The sequence below is a fragment of the Abrus precatorius genome, unplaced genomic scaffold (assembly GCF_003935025.1).
Source record: "Abrus precatorius isolate BTA unplaced genomic scaffold, Abrus_2018 Scaffold2, whole genome shotgun sequence".
Lineage (NCBI taxonomy): Eukaryota > Viridiplantae > Streptophyta > Magnoliopsida > Fabales > Fabaceae > Abrus > Abrus precatorius.
The window spans coordinates 38,253,207-38,274,829 of record NW_020874362.1 but is presented as its reverse complement, the minus strand read 5'-3'; the positions used below and the strand labels follow the sequence as shown (position 1 = coordinate 38,274,829).

General features: G+C 32.5%; 2 protein-coding genes across 4 annotated transcripts; one reads left to right on the top strand and one right to left on the bottom strand.

Moving 5' to 3' along the window:
* Positions 1–378: 378 nt before the first annotated feature.
* Positions 379–13,445, bottom strand: LOC113857797. 3 transcript variants are annotated; one of them, XR_003503299.1, is made up of 14 exons: positions 13,212–13,443; positions 12,053–12,153; positions 10,272–10,501; positions 9,785–9,952; positions 8,350–8,722; positions 8,105–8,248; positions 5,639–5,791; positions 5,423–5,539; positions 4,589–4,669; positions 3,804–3,953; positions 1,758–3,338; positions 1,381–1,414; positions 1,187–1,237; positions 411–650 (listed from the first exon to the last, which is right to left on the bottom strand). XR_003503299.1 is itself a non-coding variant. In XM_027490003.1 (13 exons), exons 1-13 carry the CDS (start codon positions 13,231–13,233, stop codon positions 555–557), a joined length of 3,267 nt encoding a protein of 1,088 aa, XP_027345804.1. In that variant the 5' UTR covers positions 13,234–13,445; the 3' UTR covers positions 379–554. The 3 variants fall into 3 exon arrangements, 2 of the variants coding, with proteins under 2 accessions (XP_027345804.1, XP_027345803.1); XM_027490003.1 differs by lacking the exon at positions 1,381–1,414 and having other exon boundaries at positions 379–650; positions 13,212–13,445; XM_027490002.1 differs by lacking the exon at positions 1,381–1,414 and having other exon boundaries at positions 382–650; positions 13,206–13,414.
* Positions 13,446–15,432: 1,987 nt separating this feature from the next.
* Positions 15,433–21,173, top strand: LOC113857449. The gene is made up of 10 exons (XM_027489367.1): positions 15,433–15,722; positions 15,805–15,956; positions 16,052–16,186; positions 16,893–17,003; positions 17,439–17,723; positions 18,123–18,322; positions 18,614–18,905; positions 19,267–19,377; positions 19,938–20,129; positions 20,446–21,173. Exons 1-10 carry the CDS (start codon positions 15,566–15,568, stop codon positions 20,791–20,793), a joined length of 1,983 nt encoding a protein of 660 aa, XP_027345168.1. The 5' UTR covers positions 15,433–15,565; the 3' UTR covers positions 20,794–21,173.
* The last annotated feature ends 450 nt before the right edge of the window (positions 21,174–21,623 follow it).

Here is a 21,623-nt window from a genome sequence, read left to right as displayed (position 1 = left end):
TTCAAATCATGGTCAAAGTGTGTTTGGACTGCGTCAACTCCTGCTCTGGATATTATTTCTTCTCCTTAACTCAATATGCACAGACATATAGATGATAAATGGCACGGCCCTGAGTCCTATACCTGTCCGTTTAAATTTGTCATGCCACCTGAGAATGGTCCGTCTGAAATCGATGATAGAAAACGCTGAGAACTTAGAAAAACAAGATCTTTGGGCCTTTTCACTCCAGGAGACAAGTTTGGGCAGTAAAATTTAATCTTCAAATTTTAGTTCAAAGAACAAAACAAAAAAAAAAAGTTCAAATGATTCTTTGACAGAAGCCAGTATAAATTGGACCCAACAAATCCAATACATTGAGTAGACATTTGAGATAGTTTAGTTAAAGAGCCTAGATTTTATGCTTTTCTTCTATAAATCCAAATTATTATATTCATTTTTTTTGGTTCAAAACTGCCAAAAAATTAATGTTTATTATATAGTGTCGTTGGGCCAAGTCATTGCCGGGTAAATTCTTAATTTTACAATTGAAATTCTGTCAAATCTACAACGAAATGTCACTCTTCTTGGGTAGATTTCTCTTGGGGATGATGCGCAACAGAAGAAACCGACCCATGTTTGCCTGATTGTTGCGATGATATTGTTCCGTGGCCCTACATGACCGAAATACAAAAATCAAAGTGATGTTGGAAAGGGCCAGAAAATAAGCCATATACGCAGCCAATTAAGACAGCGAAGGAATTTACCTACACAAAAACAATTCATATTCCAGCTAAGGATACCAAGATTTTAATAGTAGTATGAAGTTTGAGAGCAGGAAGACAAAAGGAGTGGCTGGGATTTTTAAATATAATAGAATGTTTCGAAGAAATAAATGATGCTGTACGTTTGTAAGGCACGTAAGACAGTTACAGATTCTGTAGTCATGATTTCCTTTTTTATTTTGCAGCTTTTGTTATTTTTGCATTTTGGACCATTAGTTGTGTACTGGGTGGATCTTTAGCCTGGCTAGTAGCTCAGCTGTCTTTGGGGAAGAAAGTGGGTGTATCCTCTTTTCGGGACAAAGATTAATCATGTTTGCAATATCATATATTCACTCTTTTACAGCAATATTTCTCTGTTCTAACTTCTATGTAATCTCTGATTTTTGGTATCAGCCTTTTTCAATAAGAATTTTGATATAACTCACCTGCGATGCCACCATTCCCTGCCCTTGGTCTGCTACAGGATGGCTGCTGCTCTGCAATTGCAAAGGAAGAAAGGAAGTAATAGAATTATAAGTCTACGAGGAGTTCAAAGAAAGATGATCCACAATCTCACTATAATAAAACTGTTCATTGAAAAGCTGTCTCAAGGGAAATCAAAGTGAGAAATGTCATTAACCTTATTGACAGTATACACACGAAACTAAATTTGCCTACAAAAAAGGTCATTCTGTCAAACAAACGACAAAAGACATAATAGTACAAAAGCCACATAATATTTCCCAAACAACTAAGGAGGAGCATAGAGACTGAATAATAGGAAAGTGTTTTTGATATTGGTTTAATGTGATTCTTATATAAAATACAAAGCATTAACCCCTAGTTATTTTCTTAAGTGTCATGTTGTATTGATGGGCTTGGGATTGTAGTTAGTAGTAATAATGTAGTAGTTGGTCTAAATTATAGTATAAACAGGAGTGCTTTGAATTTTATACACACCCAATCAACCCAAGATCAGAAATTCATCAGTATACATAACTTCAACACTGACTGTACCTGTGTTGGTGGCTGCTGCTGCTGAAGGTAAACAGGGTGTTCTTGTTGCAGAGGTTGCTGTTGAAAGTATTGCTGCTGCTGCTGCATAACCTGTTGTTGCAACTGCACTTGTTGTAGCTGTTGTGGGTGAAAAGGTTCCAGCTGACTATGCTGTTGGAGTTGTGACTGTTCCTGCTGGAATGGTTGCTGTTGTATTTTACTATAATGTTGCTGTAGTTGCAATTGCTGCTGCTGGTAGTAATAGTATTGCCATAACTGATTATATTCTTGGCCATTGTGCATATAACCATATTGCCCATTGCCTTGCATTGCATGTTGTAATTCATGTGATGTGGGATTGGTTGGTGATTGAGACTGAGATGAAGTGCTTTGTATCTGAATGTTTTGTACAGGCCAACAATAAGGTTCCACAAAATCAGTAGGAGTAGCAGTAGATTGAAACTGATTTTGTCCTTGATTGAATTGCTGAACTTGCAATACAGATTGAGAGGAGTAACCTGGAGTTACAGCCATTTGTGCACCCCCTCCAGGTGGATGAATCTGTTGTGGAGACAACTGCTGCCGTAGGTGCTGTTTTCTATGTGTATTTCCCCGAAAACCAAATTTGGTACCTCTACGAAATTGCCCAGCATTTCTCACCTGATGCCAGTTTCCACCACTATTTCTAGAAGACCGAGGTGGTAGAAGTGGTTTTCGTGCTTTCTGGTCTTGATGGAGTGCTGAATGTGGACTGTTTATTTCAGTGTGAATTTGGGCAGAATCAGAATCTTGAGTGCTTGCAGAATTTTCTTGATTTGCACTATGACCACCAACTGCTGCTCTACTATTTGAGTTGCAGCTTTCTGGAATTGCATCACACTCCTCCTGAGAGATCATTTGTCCTGAATCAAGGCATGTGCTTTCCCAGGGATTCAATAACATATTTGTCAGAGAAAGTGGTTTCAACTTTTCAGGCTCAAGCTCACACTTTTCCTTAGAAGAAGCAGCATTTTCATTTGACAATGCTTGCAAAGCTTGTGAGGATTGATTTCCAAAAGTTGGTCTATGTAATAATTCCTCTGATGGAACATTAGATTCAGAACAATTATCCTTTAAATTCTTAACTTCGGTAGATTCCTCTTTCACTTCCACTAAATTGGCAGATGACACATGATTTTCTGGATCACTGTCTCTTGGTTCCTCAGAAACTGGGAGAGGTAATCCTCTTCCTTTTTCTTCTGCTTTTTCATTGAATTTCTCAATTTGAAGCTTGTATGTATCTGCATCGTTAGACTGTGTATTATGATTTTTCATCAACATTAATCCTTCATTAGCTGCATCAGACTTTGTATCACAATAACCTAGCAATGACACTTTCTTGTCTTTTTTAGGTAAATGCACATGCAAATCAGAAAGAGAATCTCGAGATGCTTGATTAGGCATGACAACAGAAATCTCTTCTCCCTTGTCAACCAAATTAAGCAATCTTCTACGTCTAGCAGATTGCTGATGTAAATCTATCCTGGCAGAGTCTGGAAATAATTTTATGTGCCGATTCCATGCCTTCCTTACATCATGTATGGTTCCACAATAGTCAACAAACTGGTATTAACATAGAGATATTAGTATCAAAATTTCAAAGTACTTGTGCTTAGTTCAAGTGGCAATGGTTTACCATAAAAATGTAAGTATGAAAAGAATCAATCCCTAGTAAAAGTAAACCAAACAAACTATCAAAAGTTTAAATTACTTTTTATTTCTATTCAATAAACTAGATACAAGTTAATGAGCCTTTTGTGGCATGAAAGAAAATAAAAATTATTAGAAATAATACATATAGAGTAAAAGCCATCAATTGATTTTTTTCAAAGGCAGAAGCACTCTAGTAAAATAAATAGTAATTACCTGCACAAGCACAATTTTATGAAATTTTCTAATATTAACTAGTTGAATTATAAGAACAATAAATGATAATTAAAAAAAAAAAGATCAACCACTCTATATTACTTTACTCTGAAGTCATAATGACAGACTGCAGTATAATTAAGTTCATACAGAAAATACAACCTCTAGGTATAAGTTTGATATGTCCTCTGCATCTTCTGTACTTAGAACTTGAGATACATCAGACCTTGGAGATATTGCATCCACAATAATTGAATCTATTACAGCTGTGTGCTTTTCACCTCCATGCATCATTGAGAACATTATCAACTCCTGCAAAAGTACGTAAAAACAACTGAAGAAATTTTATCATAATTTAAATTCAAATATGATGATTTTATCCACACAAAAAAAACACATTTGTGAAAATAAAATCATTCCTAGGCTTGTACGTTATAGCTCAAGCTTGACAGAAATAAAATCACTCTCAACTCAACGTTATAAGCTTTGATCTTGCCAATTTAAACACACTAGTTAATAGTGAGCCTATGCTTCGCAGCAGCTCAAAAGAAGTTTTGCATGATGGGGATAGGCAAATGGTTTTCAACAATGCTACAATCTTAAGGGAATATGAACTGCCATTTTCTAGTTTGTAATTTTAGTTTAATTGGAAGCCCTTAAACCCATAATTTCTTCCTCGGCACTTGTTTGGCTTGGGGGGGGGGGGGGGTCTCTCACTATGCATGTGGATCAGTACCAACTAGATTGTTTGACTTGTTCTGTCAGTATGAATTGGCCTCTTTCTGAATCTATCTAACAAGTAATTAAAAGGCTTGCTTCTCAAGTTTTCCAGTCGCACTAAAACAGTTGATAAGTTGATAACTATGCCTTATAGACATGCATACTTATTGAAAGCAGGTCCACATCTTATGTCTATCTCTAACAAAAAATGCATTACATAGACATACCTCAAGAAGCAATTTGTTTTGAGGCAAAGTTCTGATGCCATCAATTAAGACATCTCTAGCAGCATCCACACTGTTTGTACACTTAACACCAAGAAAGGAACAGAAGATAAAAAAAGATTAGTTACACCTGACAACAGCATTAATCATAAAAGTGACATATTTTCTTCTTGTTTTCCATTTTAAAGAACTCCTTTTGTATAATTAAGATATGCCGGCTGCAAACCTTTGTTAGACAATAAAAATAAAAGTAAAAAATTGAATGATAAAAACTGGATCAAAATATAGAAAAGAAATTAATTCTATAGAATATTAAGGCATTTGAGAGAGACTAAAATCTCCCCTCACTCTCTAAGAGAACATTTCTCAGAATGAGAGAAGGATTTATCCCTCAACTCCCGCTTATATATAGGCAACATGCCTTATTCAGATTATTTTGGCCCACTAACATAACTAATTCAGTCTAACTAACTGATATATAATAACTAACTACTAATGGACAACAAACATTTTGTAACTAACTACTAACAGGAGTTACCAAACAAAAACTAATTGTAATGAGTAATGGTAGCCTAAAGGTACCTAAACCAATCCTCTAAATCTTATGAAAGTTATTCTCTTTGAATTTCATTCTACAAAGCCAAATGTATAAGATATGAAAAAAAATAAATAAATAAATAAACAAGGGGGGGAGCAAAAGTGATAGGAAGAAAGACTTCCCAAACAATCTACAAGGAGTTGAGCACATACTACCCACTAACATTCATATATGATAACATCCATTAAATGAAACTGTAAGTCCCTAAAGATCAAAGCAGATGAGCACATAATACCCACCATATATTTTAGCCGAGAAAAATGAACATATAAAATGGGGAGGGCATGTAAATTTTCCTCTGCTGTAGCCATTTCTAATGCTTCTTTGTATATACTGAAAGCTGACTCTGTATTTCCCTGCAATAAAGATACAAAGCAGCACTTCTAGTCACTTTTCAGCATTGGGTCACTGCAGCATTAATTTTTCTTCAATGGTAATAAAGGCTAATTGCATACCAAACGTTTTTCCATATTAGCTTTTGATATAACATTCTCCACAAAGTCAGAATTTGTCTCTTTACCACTCTGAATATATGCAGCACGAGCAGCCAAAGCATCTCCTATTTGTTCCTTAAACCTAGCATTGAATAAATGGATTGCTGGCACCCACTACAACAGACATATGATAAAGCTATAAACATTGCTAAATCATGCATAAAGCTATGAAGTCAAAGCCTAGAGATGAAAGGAATAAGACAAGTTTCAGTGGGGCATGGCCTAGCCATGAAGGTAGAAAAATAATGGGCTTTGAAAGAATTAATTAACCATTGCAAAAAATAGCATCAAGTTGGCGTAAATAGTGGACAAAATTTGACTTGGTTCCTTTTTTGTTTCTTAGTAGCATTCCCATTATAAACCACATGATAGGGTAGAATTCTAACCTACTTTATGTAGAACTATGTGTGTGTTTAGCTTCAATTGGAGCAGCAGAGGAGCAGGAAGAACACCTCAGCTATATTGTGGATTATCATCTAATGGAACTGTAAGAGTGCCTAAAAAAGTATTTATCACTAAATATACAAGCATAACTGACTAAGCCCAGTTTGACCTTATGAATAAATTCTTATAAAAATAATAATAATAATAATAATACGAAAGAATGAATAAAACTTCTCTCATAAGTTAAAAACTGTTAAGATGTCTTACATTTGTTATGAATAGAATCAAAATACTTCTTATAAGGGTTAAGGTAGTTCTGCTCTTGTAAACTAGCTTTAAGGAGTGAGTTAGACTCAAGTTTCTTAACATGTTATCAGAGCTTATTTAGTTTGAACGTTGGACTACTCACAGATGTCTAATCCTGTTGGGTCCACTCATATAGATGTTTAGTTCTACAAATTTCAAGCACCAGATATTCAATCTTGGACATGAAAGAGGTGTGTTAAGATGTCCCACATTTGTTAGAAATAGAGTCAGAATACTCCTTCTAAAGGGTAGGGTAGTCTTCTTTCTATGAACTAGCTTTTGGGAGCAAGTTAGGTCCAAATTTCTTAATAAAAAAATATTTATCTTCTCATGTTTTAGAGAAGTAAAATGAGAGAGTTTCTAAAAAATTAGAAAAACATAAGTTGATTTTAATTTATGGGAAGAGATTGATTCATTTTACTATTTGAATTTTTACTTTTATAAGTACTTGTTGAGAAGTTTATCCAAACCAAACTTAAGTCCAAATAAAAGAAATTGTAGTTCCTACTTAATGATCAGATTAGGAGAAGTTAAATTACAAAATTTTTGCAATAATCTTTCAAAAAACAATATATAGAATTAAGTTCCCCTGATACCAAATATGTAACCTTGTAGAGAAAAACAATTTAACAAATGTCTAAAACCTATTCCCTTCTCATGCTGTTGGAACATTAGAACCTCAGTATTTCTTAAAAAATGTATGATGTCATGATGAGTTAGTTCATACCAAACATGGCCCTATTAGAGACAAAAACCAATATTCGTTCATGTACCTTTACCTACAGCTCAAGCTTTAGGTAAGAGTTTGCAATCAAGGGGTTAAGAGTTTGATAATTTAGCTCTCATTATTTAAAATAAAAGCTAAATTTCAATACAAGGCAGGAAAGGCCTATGCTTTATGCACACTTAAGCTCAAAAGGCTCTTGTCTAGGGTTGTGTTAGAAATATAAAACCATTTATGTGCCTGCCTTCACCTAACAACTCCAACTTTTTTGAAATTGGATCATGACTCCTAGGAAACTATGTTTATCATAAGGAAATTACAAGATGCTCATTTTATTGGAAGAATTAAAATTTCTGAATTCTTGGCAAAAAAATTCCCAATTAGGAACATAAAACAAAAGCCTTTCCCAACATAGAAAATATTCAAAAAGAGGTTGATTTATTAACAGCATATTAATTTGATTAGCCACTTGAATGGTTAATTTCCTAAATTGGAAATTTTGTTGACAAAAGTCTCTAAATCATTATTCTTACTCTTTTTTTATTATTTTTTTTGGTTAAACAACAGAAAAGTTTTTAGTAAGATGAACAGAAGAACACTCAAACAGGTTTGAAAGCTCTGTAGAGCTTTCTGATCAGTGTGCGTATCAGAAAAGAAGACTCCTTGAAATAAAACCTGATTCATGAGCATAGCAGAAAATACAAGCTGATGCTAGACACATTCTGAATCCATAACAAAAGTAGGGACCAAAAATGCCCTAGAAATATAACAACCATTTCTATAATGTGCCAAATTAATTATCTTTGTTTTCTCCCTTTTAATTCATTATACAGAATTTGACATACATTGCCATAACAATAATAAATGCTTCACACTTGCATTCTTTAAAGCCCCTAATCTTTGGCAATTGTTTCTCAGACTGCTATAGAGAAACTCAGGTGAAAAATAAGCATATGCAGAAGCAGATCATTAACACCAAATTCAATCAACAAAACAGGTAATTCGGAAGATACCTTCAAATAAATTTCAGTTGCTCGGTCTAAAGAATAGTTTGCAATTTCTCTTCCTCCTTTGGCTTCCGTGAAGTCCACATAACGCATCCAGTATTCAGGATAGTTGGCACACACAATCAAGCATCTCTCATAAAGTTTCACAGCCTATTTCAATGGAGAAATGGAAGATTGTAGCCAACAAAGTTCAACAAAGAATAAAATAAGTAACTAGCAAGATTTACTGGGAGTACTGTGCAAAAAATTACCCAGTCAAAATCCCCTTGAAGTTCAATAAAATCCAAATAATTATGCCAATTCTGTAACTGATTTGCATCAAGAGGCCGGACATGAAAGTAATTTCTTTGAATATTAGCCTCAAAGAGACTAATTTTCAAATACAACTCACAAGAATTATGATAAAGCAGTTCTCCAATGGCCCTGTACCTTTTTAGGGCTATTGAACCAGTCAATCCAACAGATGAATACATCATAGCATTGATAATCCTATAAACCTCGTCATCATTGCAACACATAGTCATAGGAAGTTCACCATCAAAACATGGTTCTGATTGCAATTCCTTTGGAGAATTGTCCAGGCTTGCTATGCCCTCTTCCAAAAAGGTTAGCAACTTCTTAAAACTGAAGAAATATAAAACTAATATTTGGTAAGGGTAATATTCAAATACATGCATATATAAAATAACACACAACACACACAGCAAAACACTTGTGAAGCAATTACTCTTTATACAGTTTGACAAGCAAAACAATAATTCACTCAAAAACACATTAGACTAAGAAGTAATATCTAAGTAAGTGTGAAAAAAAGTGAATAGACAACATGATATACAACTCAAAAAAATGGCTAGTAACTGGGCAATGATTAACCTCCTGCACATCTTTGATCAACCATTTCTCTTTAAGCCCAACACATATGCTTTCAACTTAGTCATTTACCCTTCTGTACAGGGTTTAGATTGAACCCAACTAAACTACTTTAATAACATACGTGAAGCCTCTTGTTACACTCTTAGGAGGTCTGTTTAACAATTTTTTATAGAAAATTATACATATTTAACATAATTGTTGAGTTTATTTACTGTTTAATATTAATGTGTAGATATTCATACTCCCCATGAAGAATCTATAATTTCAATTATCATATAAACACCCTTTATTGACTTATTTACATTTTTAGTTCTACTTATTGTTTTAAACGTATATTTACACTGCATAATTTCAATAAATATTTATTAATGATTTTTTAATCAACTGAAAATTTTACCAGTTCTATAAATAATTACTCAAGTTTGCTCATGCAAACAATGTATCAGGCTCACCAAAGGTAACAAAACTCCCTCAGTCAAACTGCAAGAGCAAAATTGAAAGCTATCTCCTGACTAGTATCCCCCTCCCCCTTTTTCCTCTCTCTCCCCCTCAATTTGTCCTCAAATTATTACATAAAGCTGCAAGTGTAGCACAGTTACCCATTACATTTCAGATTTCCTGGCAATACATGCTATTGGAATCAAGAATCATCCCACAAACAAAGAGAGGAGAAAAGGAGCAAAAGATAAGAATAATAACAAACTACGACTTCATAGCCTAGTAAAAATGCATTGTTTTATTTAATATCAAATTTCCATTAGCTTTTGAAAGAAATTTTAAAGAGACAGAGAAGTTTCACAATACAAGACATACCTATCATAATACTGATGCAACTTTTTGGTTGGGAACTTAAGAGTTTGGATATAAATGTGAGCAAGAGAAATCCAATGCTGCTGGGAAAACTCAAAATGAATATACTTGTCCCACAAGATATGACATAAGTAATCCTTCCCAACGAAGGAAATGGCTCTCTTGAACAATCTGATAAAAATGTATCAAGAAAATTATCTCATTGCCGTTCAGCATAAGCAAAAGTAAAAGCTTTCAGAGAGTAAGAAGTGGAAATAGTGAGGAAACATATTAGCAGTGGAAGAGGTCCACCAAATCATTTACCCAAATAGTTTCTTCTACAACTACTACTCTGTGTGTGTGTGTGTGTAGTAAAAGTTTTCAGAGTGTATGGAGAGGTAATAGTGTGGAAACATGGATAATAGAAGAGCTCCACCTGTATCATTTATCCAAACAGTTTCTGCTACAACTACTGCATATGTGTGTGTGTGCACACATTTTAACTATTTACCTCCGAATATCAGATGGGTCCTCAAAAGCTGACATACCAAAACTACAGTACTCAACCCACATGCCTACTGAATACGTTGCTGCTAATACAGCCTTTTCAAATACTTCAACAACCTTATCCATGGCGCATATGCATGTCATGTGGGCAGCATACTTCCTCCAATACCCATAACACAGAGGAAATTTGGACAAGAAATGGTCATAAACTAGACATATTTTCTCCACGTCATCCTGCAGAAATAGACCCAAGCATCTTATTGACATTCAAACTCTGTTGTACCCATAAATCCAATAATAACAATAAACTAATATTAAGATGCACACAAGAAAGTTTGATGACTAAGTGAGGCATTAAAGTTAAACCATCTGTCACTTTAATCACATATGTAATGACATTTCAAGAAAGAAAGGAGAAAATACACTTGTAAGTAACACACATGTAAAATGAAATATTATTGAGATCTGATATAGAGGAAACAAGTAAATAGAGAATATGAAATGACAATCATTGCTATGTTCATGTCCATATCTGTTAGGACCAGGGAGGAAGAACAAATGATTGACACTAACAAGACATCTAAAGTATGGAAAGTGTATGTTAGGAGGAAAGGAAGGAAGGAGTCAACGGTTAATTAGTTAGTTGTTATCTGTTAATACCTTTTAAATAGAGTTAGGAGGAATAGGAGGGAATTATGTTTTTGTTTGTAGAGAAATACTGAGAGGAAATATTGTTCAGTATTCAGGGAGCTGTTAGCTCTGGAGGATTCTTGAATCCTTATTCTTTTCAAGGCATTAATAAAGATTGCCATAATTATTCAGTCTTTTATTCATCTTTTTCTGATTTTAAAAGCTTTGACCCTAACAATATCTCACAATTTATTATTACACTGATAACTGGTGAATTAGTTTCATGAATGAGGCTTAAATTACACAATCACCCATAATCTTTGCATATATGAGGTGGTTCTGCCTATGAAATAAAATGGTCCTCCATAAAGATTTGAATTTTTCATTTATATATTCCATAACAGCATCATAGCATAATTTAATAAGCATATTCACCAACTTCTTTATCTTTTTTCTCTTTCCTTTTCTTTTTTTTTTTTGGGGGGGGGGGGGGGGGTGTGGAATCATTCATAACCCATCATTTAACTTACAAGGTAATGATGACAGTAATATCATCATGACATCTGAAACACCTCTAAAATTTGAATATGCAACTTCAGCTTCAGCACTGTCAATTTCCTACGAGGGAAATTTTATATGAAGAGGTACTGAAAAGTTTTTTTAACCCTATTTCCTACTTCTAGTTGCCATTCTTTGATTATGTCCTTTCTTTTCAGTTAATAAAGTCTTGTTTTATCAAACAAAATAAAAAAGAAAGGTCAGAGAAAGAGAATAAAAACAATCAAACTGCAAACTTCCTTAAAAAAATCATCTACAGGACTACCGCAAAAGTTCAGTGCAACTCAAGTTTTCTTTTCCTTCCAGAATCAGGAAAATTAGAAGCATGAATCAAACTGGAACCAGAGAAGAGAGATGAAGTCATCCAACTTTAGATCATCACAACAGCAATAGTTAAATTAAAATCCAAGATAACTCAATTTATTTTGTTAAGCTAAAAATTAAATGAGATTAAAATTAAATTAAGACATAGTCATACATTTTATATCAAATATAAGTTTTTTATGTTGATCTCACGAGTTTTTTATGTTGATCTCACGAATAACTAAGAAACTAAAAGGAAGTCAATTACCATTCAGTTATTGGAATCAAACTTACAGGATATAATTTCTCAATCTCAGAAATCAATGAAGTCCACTCGTCAAAATCTAATGAGCCATTAGAAATAACTTCTTGAAGATCAAGATTGTCATCGCTGGCTGCAAAAAACAAATAGACCGATAACAGGCAATTCAGAGTTTGTGCTACCTAGCTATGTTGTAAATGTTGATTAGATGAAGAAATCAACTTTACAGAACATAGGAGAGATAATTAATTTGCAATAAAATAACTATTGAAAAATATATTTTTTTAATTAACAAGTAATCTTTAAAAACCTGTGATGCAAAAAATACAATATCCCAAAAAAATGGCAGAGAGGGAGCACAAATACTAAAAGCTTACCTACATTTCATTATTTAGATTATAGAGACAGACATGCATAAAGTGGAAGAATAATTTGCAAACAGAATACGATGAAGTGCAAATATTTTCAAAAATGAACTAAAAGTTTTCATGTACATATAATTATGCTCCCGTGCGGACAAAGCCATCATTCATTTCATTTCCATATGCAAAACCTAGAGCTCTTCATTTTGTTTTTTATAGCAATTTAACCTAGAACTAAAGTTACACAAGGGTCAAATTGTCAAAATAAATTAAATTATTTAGTCAACTGCAACACGGTATAGCACTAACTGTGGTTCCAGTCATAAATAAATAGTGGTAGCTTCTCAAAATCTTTATCGGTTACAATCACTGAGTTCTTCTTCCCTTCCCTTATTTTTCGTAGATTCAAAGCAATAAATGCTGGAATTCTTAACATCTTTCTCTTTACATACATGCAGACACAAAAAGTTTTTCATTCAATCAACTTATAATCATTGATCAGCAGTTATGTTAAGTACATTTGTAACGCGGCTTATGCCACTGTAAAGAGATCAAACTCTTCGAAAATGTAACAATGAACCAACCGCTTATATTTCAGATTTGAACAGCACTCTAATCTTTGAAAGTAGTCAAGCAAATAATAACCTTAATAACACAATTCTGAGCATAACAAGCACAGCCTAAGTTATAAGGATAGATCTCTGCAAACAATGAACGGCACGGATATGCGAAATAGAATAAAATGTGCAATAATAATAAGATGAAGATGAATGAACAAATAAAAGGACGAACAAAGAGAAGAAGAAGAAGAAGAAGAAGCAACGTTTACAAAATGATAGTGTCGGCGGCATTAGAGGGCGATGAGAGAGAATAGAATAGCGACAGCGCCGTCGAGGTTCAGGTGAGACTGAGAACAGAAAGGGTGAGGGTGGGGTTGGGGTATGCTCTCTTCTTTTTTCTTTTCAGATATTGAAGAACCGGTGATGAACCGAGGCACGGACGGCTAGCTCGCCCTGAGCACAAAATGTTGGCTTAATTTTAAAATCTAATCATTCTTTTCTATCAAATTCGTGAAAAATATCTTAATAATAAGTTGTTGTTTTTAAAAAAAAAAAGTCATATTAAAAGACTATTAATTTATTTTTTTATTAATTCAGTTTATTTTAAAAACCAAAAGTAATCATTTTTGTTATATTATTTAAAATAAATTGAACTAATACTCCTTTCGAAAAAAAAATATTTGATGTTTATTACTGGCTAAGATTATGACTTTATTTCAAAATTTTAAAAAATATTTAATTAACCTTCTATTCTTATATTTTAATTTATATGTAATTTTAATCATTTTAATTTTAATTAATCACAATTAACATATATTTTTAATTTAATTTAGTATTTAATCCAAAAAATTTACTGAGTAATTGATAAAAATGTGTCAATTTTTATTTTTATAAATTATAAAATAAATATATAAAAAATATTTTTAAAAATATGTTAAATAAGACATATAAAATATATTAAAAATTTTAATTAATTATTTTTTAATTTATATAAACCCATAATTTATTAAATTTTTGTTATACATGAATTGGAGTATAAAAACTGAAATTTTAATTATGGTTTTTATTGGCTAAATGTACAAAATTTGTGAAATTATTGTAAATATTTTTTGTTGGCTTAAATTTTGTTTTAATCGCTCAACTTTATTACTTATGCAACTTTAGTCTTCAATCTTTTAACGAGGCACGTTTTCATCCTCATCTTTCAAAAGATGTAAAAATTAAGTCTCAAAACTTCTTTGACAATATTTTAATTGAAACCATGAGTAATAACCGAAAATTCATTGTATAAAACATTTGACGACTAAATAAAATTAATAATTTTTCTTAAAAAAATATTCATTTAAAAATATTCAATTATCAAATTACTTCCCACAAATTCAAGAGGCTATAAATTAATATTATAATTATCTTAACGTCAATTTTTTCAACATTTCAAAATATATATGTATCGTGAATTTCTTTGCAATTTATTAAATATGAAAAATTGACTGTAGTATTTGAACAACAGTTTATGGATTAATGGTAACTTTAGACTGTGACTGTTAGTTATAATAGTTGTTTAATTATGTTATGACTCTATTTAAATGAAAACAAATTATATTGATTGATTTTAGAATGAATGATGAATTGCTTGATTTTTTTTATTATAATAGTATAAGTATATAGTGGAGTATAACAATAGAGAAGGAATCATAACATTAATTTTTTCAATATTATTTTATAAATGGTTGGAGTTAATTGAAAGATTGCAATATTTATTTTGGAGAAGATGAAGTTCTTTATTTTAATTAATTGTTTTCTTGTATAATTATAAAATATACATTTGTTTAAATGCTTTATAATTAAGAACGGATTTTAGTTTTTGAACCTAATTTTGACATCTTAAAAAAAATAAAGACTAAACGTGCTTAATTAAAATATAGGAGGCTAAATTGAACAGCTAGTAAATTTGAGGGATGAAAAATACAATGAACCCTATTTTTTTATGTTTCAACTATAAAATATGTATTTTTTATTATTTAATGACTCACTAAAAAGTTAATTGTTAAGGATTTTAAAATTCAACACATTATCAAATATTATTTAATGAGTTATAGTGTACTATGAGTGAAAAATATTAATCTAAAAAATATTTTATTGATTTTAAGAATTATATTATATATAACTGTATAAAAATAAAAATACGGAATGGTTGATTTTTAAAAAAGCAATTAATAAAATTTCACTTAATTTTAATTTGAAATTTTTTATTCAATATTAATTAAAATTTTCATTATTAGTTAAAATTATTAAAAGTATTGTGTTTAACTAGATGATTAATTAATAAAATATCAATTAAATTACATATAAAAACTAAGAAAACGCTTTGATGTAAAATAGAAAAAGACAAATAATTATATAACATAGAAAATACGTATAAATGCCACTGTTTTATAAAAAAAATTAAATTTAGAATATAATAATGGATAATATTTGTTTTTCAAAGTTGAATATGATATATGATATTTTTCTCTCGAACTTGTATTAATAAAAATATCACGAGGAGCACTATACCTGAGGATTGCGTTTACAATGCGTTATCTGTGTTTATTTTATCGTTGGCAAATGCAGTGAGCAGAAAATGCAGACACAGGCACTGTCTCCCGCTGCTGCTGTTCTCCAACGCCCGTTTCAGCCTATTGTTCCTCCACTCTCTTTTGGATTTGCTCGCAATTCACTTTTCAAACCTTATTTCCTAACTCCAACCAAACACGTCCCTTTGCACTCCCATGCCACCGGTACTAATGACACTTTTTAGTTCATTCATATCATTTTCGCTTCTGAAATCTGTTAAGTTTTGCTCTGTTATTACGGTTACAGCTACCCACGAGGTTGTTATAGAAAACGACGACGCCAACGGCAACACCGAACCAGGCTTCGTTAACATTGGCTACATATCAGGTGTTCATGGTCTTCAGGGCGAGATTCGTGTCAAACCAGTCACTGGTTTTCCTCAATTGCGCTTTTCCACTGTACAATTTATTTTCTGTTTTTTTAATCTCTTCTTTTGGTATTTGTCTCTGTGGATATTCAATTCGCTAACTAACCTTGAAGAGTCGTTCACTAGCCAGGGAGAAGGTGGTTGAAGCGCAGGGCTTTGGGTGAGGAAACAATTCAACAGGTTGAGCTTGAGGAAGGTAGAGAGCACCCTGGACTCAAGAGTTGGATTCTCAAATTCAGAGGTTTTGACACTGTGGAGCAGGTTTTTCAACCCTGCCTCGTATTATAATTATTATATTTATTTTATAGTCACATTATATTTGGCTCAGTGTTATTTAGGGAGGATTTGGAAAGGCCTGTGAAAATAGCTTATGACTCTCATAAGTTCTTTTGAGTTATTCCAATAAATTGTATGATCAAATTTATGCCATAAGCTCGTGTAGTAAGAATTTATTGAACAACTGTTTTGTTAAAATGTTTATCCGAACGCACCCTTAATTAAACTTGGATGAATAAAGTGAGTCTTGATTACTAATCAGGGTGTATCTGGCTATATAGCTTAATTAAATACTTATTTAGTAAGTTTTTATCAATTGAGAGCTTATGTCATAAAATTGACTATAAATCTAGAGGAATAAGTTAAAAAAAAAGAAGCTTATAGCAGTCATAAACTATTTTTACAGGCCCAAATAAACTCTCCATAAGCTTTTTCAAATATCCCTTATGTCAGTATATGTTAATTCAAGAAAGAGGAAGCTTCTTAGTGAATTCATCTTTCGATTAAATCATATTTCAAAGCCAGTTTGATGCTGCTATGCCAAACACTGTCGTCTGCCTTTATTGTTTCTCAAAAGGGTTCTAGCACTCATGGTTGCAACTGAAAGATTCAGATTTCCCATATTAACATGGCCTGTTTGATCATGTGATATGCATGCTTTTTGGCCTTGGCTAATCCATACATTATGCAGGCTAAGATGCTTATAGGTGCTACCTTGCTTGTGACCAAAGAAGACAGGCCAGAACTTGAGGAGGGTGAATTTTACACAAATGATCTAATTGGGATGAGAGTTTTTATTAAGGTATGTTCTAATCACAAATCTTGTGTGTATGTATAAATACAAATCACTCTCTCCTCTCCTTTTTCATTATTGAAAATTTTAGTAAATATCACGTATTAATAAAACATGGTGAACTATTGTAACAGAAATGCCAATTGTTTGCCACATTAATTTATGGCCTTTTATGGAAAAAGATTAATCCTTTTCTATGGAACACTTATCTAAATATATAATTACATATCTGACTGCTAGCTGTCCTTTGTACCAAGGATTCAGGAGATGAAATGCTAAGTTCTTATATATTGACGAATATGAAAAGGGGATATTACTGATGCCTAAAGATATTGTCATATAAATTTGTATGAGCTTTGAATTTTCGCATTTTGTGACCTTATTGTTAGTTTTAATCCTTAAAATGCAATATCTGAAGATGTTGACCATACTTCTTCCTGTCAGGAAAATGGAAAACTTTTGGGAACTGTTATTAATGTTTTCAATAGTGGAGCCAATGACCTACTACAAATTTTACTCGATTCATCTTTTGATATGCTTGATAAAAGTGGCAAGCCAAGGTCAGCAGAAATAGACGCATCTGTTCAGCTTGTTTTGGTACCTTTTGTTGAAGCTATCGTTCCAGATGTTGATATGAAAAGTAGAGAAATGCATATTACACCACTCAAGGGACTCCTGGAATTAAACTTACGATTTGATGGGAGGTCCAAAAAAGAAAGGCGCCAACTTGTGAGCATACTTTCCTAATACTCTACTGCTAATTTGTTATTTTTAGGGATCATTTTGTCACTGAATATGTTTGAACTTTGAAGTTTTGTGCTTATTCCTGAGACTATATTACATTTCTTAGACTCTTACCTTTTTAAGGTGATATGAGGCCATGGGATCCCCTGCCCCTAAAAATAAAAAAACACAATTGTCTATCATTTAGATTAATTTTTTATTTCTTTTTCTCCATTTGTATGAAAATATGCTGTCAGATTTGTATTATTGGCAACCTGCGTGCAATTAGACTCCCAATAGTTGTAATTGCCTTTTATGGATTAGTTTCTCTGTTCTATTGTGATAAATATTTGAATGGGTACAAATATTTAAATAGTTATGGATAATTCACATTTTGGATCTCAGGAATGGAAAGAAAGGAAAAAGTTTCAAAAGAAACTCATAGCAGCAAAAAAGAAACTCTGTGAAATGGAGCAACAACATATATTTCATGGATATCAATATGGAGAGAAAGATCAGTGGAGCTTCCTTAGTGATCAGATTGTTGGTGTAAACTCCAAATTGCTTCAGGAGGCTTTACAAAGTCTTGAACAACCAGCTAAGAGGCAAGTAATGTAACAAGAATAGCCTTCCAAAGCCTTTTCCCACTAGGTGGGGTCAACTAAATGAATTGAACAAATTCATTGTGTTTTATCCAAAACCCATTCTTCAGCTAGCCATTTAATTTTAAATCACTTTTAATGGATTCACATAGATCTTTCTTGGTCTACTTCTAGCTCTAATTATTGGCTACCCTCTGTTTGATCCCATTTTTATTGCAAAGGAAATTTTCCTTTTATTTATCCCAAGTTTCATTTATTGGAATTTTCATTTGTGTTTTAAATTTTTTAAATCAGATGGAATGCAGCTGAGTTGGTCAGTGCCATAGAAGAAGGGCTTATAAGTTCTATCCAAATATCAGAGCAATCTTTCTCAAATGGATGTGAAAACAAGTTGGTTGGAGATATCAATATGCAAGAGAAGGGACTAGAGCTCATGTCTGAGGGCAAAATGGCTATTGTCTTTCTCTTGAATGAAAAAGAGGATCAAGAGCACCTTTGTGACCATGACATTGTTGAAAGAGAAGCAACTGACAGTTTGGTTCGCATGCTTCAGAAGTTACTACATGATCATGAAAATTTTGTAAAGGTTGTGAATTTGTGTTTTTTATTATTTGCTTTTACTGAATATCCTTCTGATAAAGATAGTTGCAAAAATCTATTTGTTCCATCACATGTATCTTGTATCATAATTTAATTTCTATAGAACAATAATCTCTTCAAAAAATATTCATGAGGAGATCAGAAAAATTTCCATCGGTTAATGTTCTATTCTTGTTCATTTCATTACTACTATTTTAAAGAGAATGCATTATCTTCATTGTTATGGTTCTTCCTTTTCCTACCTTAATGATGTAAGAAAAGCTGATTTGTTAGGTATTAGTTAGTGCCTTTTGGAGTGACTGTGTTGAATAGCTTTTCATCATATAATGAATTTTCATTTTTGGCAGGTCGAATACCGTGCTTCTCTGCCTTTGATTTTCATTTCCTCAGCCCAACAGATTCAGTTATTAAGAAAGCTGTTCACAAGCAACAATTACTTCGGATTTGACTCTGAAAAGGTTCACATCACACTAAGGATCTCCTTTTGTATTTTGTATTAGATCAGTTAGATATTTAGTAAAGTTTGTCTTTGTTGCAATTTTGTATCCTAAATTATATATTCTCAAGCTTTGAATTTTGTTTGAAAGAAAAAGTTCATATTATTTGAGTTTCCACACTACCATTATCTTGAAATGCTACATGTACTTCTTGATCGAACAATGTTTTGTCTTGTCTCATTGTCAATGTTGGATTATAAGTACTATGCTGTACAGCCATATTGGGCTAGTCTGGGGAAGTGTAAAGGGCGGAATATTGTTTGGTCATGGCTTGGAAACGGAAAATTTCAATTTCGTATGGTATTTACCTTTTAAGATATGATTTTGTTTGTGTGCCATGAATAATACTGTGTCACTATGTAGAAGTGAAGTGATGATCCATCTGCACTTGTCTATAGTCAATTGATACATAAAATAATATTTGCCTTATTTTAAGATGGAATTTTAGTGGCAAGCTCTTTTCTTGCTTGTATGATTGGCTTCTTGTGTGATCATATTTTAAATTTTTAACCCTTTTGCAGGTATGGTTTTTGGAAGAAGAGAAGCTGCCTGTTGTTAGCAGTTTGCCAGAAGGACAGAACAAGTATAAAATTTTAATGCAGTCTCCTTGGGAAATACTCCAATCTCCTATTGGATCTGGAGGATGTATTAGCATGTTTTCAAAACATAACATTGCAGATAATCTGATTGACATGGGTGTTAAGTACATCGAGGTTAGACTCTGTTTTCCTTTTCACTTATTAAACAGTTTAATTTTTGAAAATAGGGATTCTTTGAGGCTGTTTGGATCCTATCGTTACTTGCTTGTTTGGTGGTAGGCTTAGTTGCTTTAAAGTGGAATGAATCTGGATATACTGTGCTGAGATAATTAATATTAAACATTGAGCAACTTTTTCTGGATTTTCTATGATTCAGAAATGTGTTTATTCTCCAATGGGTTTGTACATGCACTTGGTGTTTTTCGAAACACTTATTTACATAATGGCACATACTTTCCCAATTTAATTTTTGCGTTTTGCATTCCTGCAGTTATGCTGCCCAAGTGAAAGAATTGCTGGTGGAAACTCTCTGCTTCTTGGTTTGGTAAATTCAATGGAAGCCAAGATGGGGATACAAATTTCACCTACAATTGCTGATTCAGACAAAAATTTTGACATGATATTGTCGATGGACTTTGTAAAGAAGTTGATGAAACAGAGCAACAAACTCCAATTTGATGCGATCCCAAAGGCACATTCCTATGTTGAGAAAGTCGATAAAGACTGGATTACTGTCACCTCATCAACCCCGAATTCATATGAGCTCTCTTGTAGTATATATAGTTCCTTAAACGCATGTTCGTTGGATAAGATTTGTATAGTGGAGGTTAAAGAATAATCCGATAAATTGGATGAGATAGCACTTCGTAACACGAATGTAGAATAGGGAAAAAATAAAAGCCAAAGAGGGGGAGGAGGAGAGATAGGTTATATTTGGTGTATTGTGTACAATAGTGAGGTTTTAGATGCAGACATGTGATTCAACCATAAAATATGAATGAGAGAATTAACAGTAGTTCTGGGTACGAATTTTAGTCGATTACGGGGTATTTTTCCTGTCAAATACATGGATATTTTATTTTGTTCTAATTTTGTAAGGGAGAGAGGGGAAAGGAAATAAGACACAGGTAGATAATATAGCAAAATGATAAAATTTGTGTACTCACAGTTCATGTTTTGCATCATAACTATCTAAGCTGATTTGAGGGGACATTTTATTTGAAACTTACTTTTTAATGCCTATTATCCAAAATTATTTTAAATTTATTAGAGAAAATATAGAATAACTTCAGAGAGCTGTAACTCCTAAGGTTTTAATTGTTCACCGCTTCAATTAGAGTTTTGTAAAAGGGTTAAAAAGTGTTGGTCATCAAACATACTAGGACTTGTATTGGAAGTAATCTTATTCCTTCATTTGTTACATAAAATTCTCTGTAACCAAATTGAATTTATTTTCCAAATAGTATGCTTCACTCCACTCATTAGTGATTACGTCTTCTTGCTCTTAAGATGTCATATGACCTAAAAATGTCTCTTGTTTAGATGAAATAATTTTGAAGGAAAAGAAAATAGGAGTGAATTAATAAAAAAAAATATAAATGTTCTTGATTTATATGTCTTGAAAGTTAGTAGAAGGAAAAGAAAAAGTTATACAGGGTCCCAAGACTT

Excerpts from the sequence above, each read along its gene's own strand:
- LOC113857449 (XM_027489367.1), top strand. The coding sequence starts at position 15,566 with ATGCAGACACAGGCACTGTCTCCCGCTGCTGCTGTTCTCCAACGCCCG. Across the intron at positions 17,004-17,438 it reads GGATGAGAGTTTTTATTAAG|GAAAATGGAAAACTTTTGGG; the intron begins GTATGTTCTAAT and ends TCTTCCTGTCAG. Across the intron at positions 18,323-18,613 it reads CTTGAACAACCAGCTAAGAG|ATGGAATGCAGCTGAGTTGG; the intron begins GCAAGTAATGTA and ends TTTTTAAATCAG.
- LOC113857797 (XM_027490002.1), bottom strand. The coding sequence starts at position 13,233 with ATGCCGCCGACACTATCATTTTGTAAAC. Across the intron at positions 5,792-8,104 it reads CAACTGAAATTTATTTGAAG|TGGGTGCCAGCAATCCATTT; the intron begins GTATCTTCCGAA and ends TGTCTGTTGTAG. Across the intron at positions 3,339-3,803 it reads TATCAAACTTATACCTAGAG|TTTGTTGACTATTGTGGAAC; the intron begins GTTGTATTTTCT and ends TGTTAATACCAG.